Source organism: Nicotiana attenuata, unplaced genomic scaffold (assembly GCF_001879085.1).
Source record: "Nicotiana attenuata strain UT unplaced genomic scaffold, NIATTr2, whole genome shotgun sequence".
In the NCBI taxonomy this organism is placed as follows: domain Eukaryota; kingdom Viridiplantae; phylum Streptophyta; class Magnoliopsida; order Solanales; family Solanaceae; genus Nicotiana; species Nicotiana attenuata.
The window spans coordinates 553,233-557,607 of record NW_017670505.1 but is presented as its reverse complement, the minus strand read 5'-3'; the positions used below and the strand labels follow the sequence as shown (position 1 = coordinate 557,607).

The window sequence follows — 4,375 nt, the reverse complement described above, 5'->3', positions numbered from 1 at the left end:
ATGCGCATCTTTATCCTTAATTTTTTTGTGTCGAGCTAAAAATTATTCAAATCGGTGATCTTCATTTACTACCATTTCTACCGTAGGAGCTAGACATTCACGTGCATCTTGAATTGGTGCATTAATATCATGCTCGTCCTCAATTATCATGTTGTGCAGTATAATACATGTGGTCATTATATCACGTAGCACCTCTTTTCTCCAAAAACGTGACGAACCTGCAACAATTGCAAAACAATATTGCAAAACTCCGAATGCACGTTCAACATCTTTTCGACATGATTCTTGTTTCATTGCAAAATATTTCTTCTTTGCTGAACGTGGCTCTCGAATAGTTTGCACAATAGTAGACCATTTTGGATATATACCGCCAGCTAAATAATAACCCATGTCATATTCTTTTCCTTGAATAACATAACGGGCTGGAGGAACAATACCATTAGCGAGATTGGAGAATAAATCTGATGATTCAAAAATATTAATGTCATTGTTGGTGCCGGGTATACCAAAATATGCATGCCATATCCAAAGGTCGTAATCAGCTACAGCTTCAAGAATAATTGTTGGGGATCCACTACGACCTGCATATTGTCCGGCCCATGCCGTTGGACAATTTTTCCATCTCCAATGCATGCAATCTAAACTGCCAAGCATTCCTGGAAAACCACGTTGTTCACCGATGTACAGAAGCCTTGCAACATTGTTAGCTGTTGGTGATCTCAAATACTGATCGCCAAAACCTCTATGAGAGCTCGACAAAATCTCTTCATGCTTTCAATTGCAGTTGACTCTCCAATTTTGACATATTCATCAGTGGCATCTGTTATTGGGATATTGGGATGAAATCCATCAGACGGTTGATATTAAGATAAAATCTATCCTTGTCTACTTTATCTCTATATATTGAAGTGGGAATATACTAATCCATAACCACAACTAGCCTTTGTTATCATATAATCCATTTTTCCTCTAATCACTTAAAAATGTCCGGTCGACCGGCAGGATACACTGCAAATGAAGATAAATTATTATGTCAAGTTTATTTAGATGTTTCTCAAGATCCTGTAACGGGAATCTATCAATCTAAAGATAATTTTTGGAATCGAGTCGTCGCAGCTTACAATCGTGGAAAGGAAGAGAATTGGGTGGAGCGCAACCAAAGATCGGTGCAATGTCGACTTCAAACAATTGAGAAGGCTGTTAGAAAATTAAACGGATGTGTTCGTCAAGTCGAAAATTTACATCCAAGTGGTGCTTCCGAAAAAGATATCGTAAGTATTTTTTTTAGTTACTTGATTATACTATATTTATATATATTTGCTTATTGTTTATCTTACTTTTACTTAAATACTGCAGATTGCACAAGCAAAAACTTTACTTACGCAAGATCCGAACTTTAAAAATGGCTTTAAATTTGATCATGTGTGGGATATGATGAAAGATTTTAAGAAGTTTAGCGATGTTGATTTTGGAAGAACAAAAGCAAGAAAGCATGGCTCTACTTATGTATCATCGGAGTTTGAGGCTCCTATTCCTGATTCACCGTTGGTATCGTCTCCTAACTTATTATCATTTCACTAAATTTAAATGAGGATGTTGCAGGTGAGGCCACATCATTACAATGACCTATTGGGGTAAAGAAAGCAAAATTGAAGAGAAAAATTGATGAAGATTACGTGAAAATGATCCAATCAGAAAATAATCTGCTTGTTGAGGCGATGGAAAAGTCAAGTAACTCAAGAAATGAAGCTTCGAGACAAAAAGAATTCAAAGAAGAAAATAAAATTTTATTAACGAGGTTGAATTCCATTGACGATCCAAATCTTCGTGAATTTTTGTGACAAGAACAAAAATGAATAATCGATAAAAGAAGTTAACAATTTCAACAACCACAAGCACAACAATCTTCTACCCCGTTCTCTCAGTTTTTTAGTAATTTTGGTGCACCTGGAAATGACATACCGGATTACTAAACTTATGTTTTATGTTTTTTAATATAATTTTAATTTTAATGTATCCTCCTTTGATGTACTTTTAATTTTAATGTATTTTTATTTTATGTATTGTTAATTTTCTTTTTTAAATTTTAGTTTTCACTTTTTAATTTTAGCAACATTAGATATCTTACATTTGCATTTTTCATTTTTAAATAATGATTATATTTCTTTTTAACAATTATAATAATAATAAAATTAACTTATAATTTTATATAAATATAATATATTACCAAAATGATATATAAAAAAAAATGGACATAAAATTAATTAATAAAGATCTTAATATAAAAAATTAATTATATACACAATATATGATATTAAAAAGTCCAAAAAATAAAAAGATAAATAAAATAATAATAAATCAAATTTGATGTTGATGAATAGTGTCACACCATATTTGGTGCAAAAAATAGTGCACCCTTACTCACGGCATCTCCAATATAATAGTGTCACACCAAATTTAACAAATCATGATTTTGTGTACTCCTGATCAAACCAGGCACCATACATTGCGTAAAACATCACTGCTGCAAATATTGGAACACTGCTTGTAGATTATTAAAGATGCACTGAATATATACAAAGGACAAGGAAGATATTTCTTCTTGCAAGTTGCAACAGCTATGTTTTAACTAGGGGTAACACGGGCGGGTCAGGTCGGATATGGGCAGGTCGAAACGAGCACACGCAAAAACGGATAAAATATCTGACCCAATCCATATTTAATACAGATAGAAAATGGGTTAGCCGACGGATAATATAGATATCCATGACTCTTTGAATATGATATGTTTTGGAGAATACTAGTCCCCCAAACTTGAGGAATCACTAAGTTGATCTTTACAAATGTAAAAGTTAACTCATAATTAGTTATTCATTTTTAAGCAGCATAATATGGACCATATTCATATTTGACCTTATTTTTAAAAAGGTCATTATCCAACTTATTTCTTAGTGGATAATATGGATGGATAATTATTTTTCTAATCCATTTTGGCTGAGCAGATTACAAGGCTGGTAATACAGGACATCTCCTCTAGAGGAACTATGATACTAGATTAGCTAAGAAGCGTAGAGGAGCTTCAATTTCTAGTCCTTAGGTTATTCGTTTTTGGATATACTGTGATGCTCGTAGTTAGGAGGTTAGAGGGGTCGATTTGGTTACCCTTGTAATTAGAGCATGCGCCCGTTCTAGGCTGTTTCTTTTATTTTGTTTAAAAATTTAACCTATACATAGTTTACTTGGTAAGCAGTTAAAATAGTATGGGCTAGCCAGTTTTCGGACTGGTCATTTAAAAATAGCCAGCGTTTGCAAAGTCATTGAAAAATAGCTACTATTTTGCTACAACAGGGACCGGTCCAGCATAATATACTGGAGATCAGTGCACCTGTGTATGAACTTCCAGCATATTATGCTGGAACTCCAACACGCGGAAAGTTCCAGCATAATATACTGGAGATTGGAGCACTTGTGTGAACTTCCAGCATATTATACTGAACTCCAGTATATTATGCTGGAGTTCCAGTATACTTATGCCGGAACATCATTATAATATGCTGGAGTTCTAGTATACTTATGCTAAAACTCCATTATAATATACTGGAGTTCCAGTATACTTATGCTGGAACTCTAGTATATTATGCTGGAGTATTTTCCGAATTTTAAACATTGTTTTTGTTCAGATTTATATTTACATGAAAAGTGGCTAAATTTCGATTACTTTTGAAACTGTGGCTATTTTTGAATGACCACTTGTAAATCTGGCTATTTTTGAATTTCTCACCGGTAAGCAAGATATTTTTATTTGCCAAACAAAAAATGTAGAGCCCGAGTCAATAACATTTTCAAGCCATCCTAATATCCATGGGCGAAGCCACCTTTAGCAAAGGATGGTCAACTGACCACCCTTCGCTGAAAAATTACGAAAAATTACACTGTGTATATAAGTAATATATTGATTTTAGATATATAAAACGTATATTGAACACCCTTTGTCGGAATTTTTTTTTCTACTTCTTTTAAGTTTGAACACCCTTGAATATATTTCTGGCTTCGCCACTGCTAATATCCCTACTAATTCCATAACATCCCGTACATCTGTTAACGCCTCTCAACTGATTTTTCAAACTTCTTAGTTACACACTATTCATAAATCATTGAGCTATTAAATTAGTCCAAATTAGCTTTTAAAAAAAGTTAGGGGTTTTACATGTTACTCCATGATCACGATCAACTATGCCTTATAAAAAGGACAAGCGGACGTTGCAAGTATAATCTGAGTATTTAGCCCATAGTCGAATCCTCAGGGAATTAACCTACCAATTACTTTTGTTAGACTCACTAAATTCTTCGTTGTCAACTTCCCAAATATTTTGAA

At 33.5% G+C, this 4,375-nt stretch overlaps 1 protein-coding gene across 1 annotated transcript; it reads left to right on the top strand.

Annotated features, from left to right (window-relative positions):
* The first annotated feature begins 964 nt into the window (after positions 1-964).
* On the top strand, positions 965-1,960 carry LOC109240333 (glutathione S-transferase T3-like). Its single transcript, XM_019406960.1, has 2 exons — positions 965-1,271; positions 1,357-1,960. Exons 1-2 carry the CDS (start codon positions 984-986, stop codon positions 1,579-1,581), a joined length of 513 nt encoding a protein of 170 aa, XP_019262505.1. The 5' UTR covers positions 965-983; the 3' UTR covers positions 1,582-1,960.
* Positions 1,961-4,375: the final 2,415 nt, after the last annotated feature.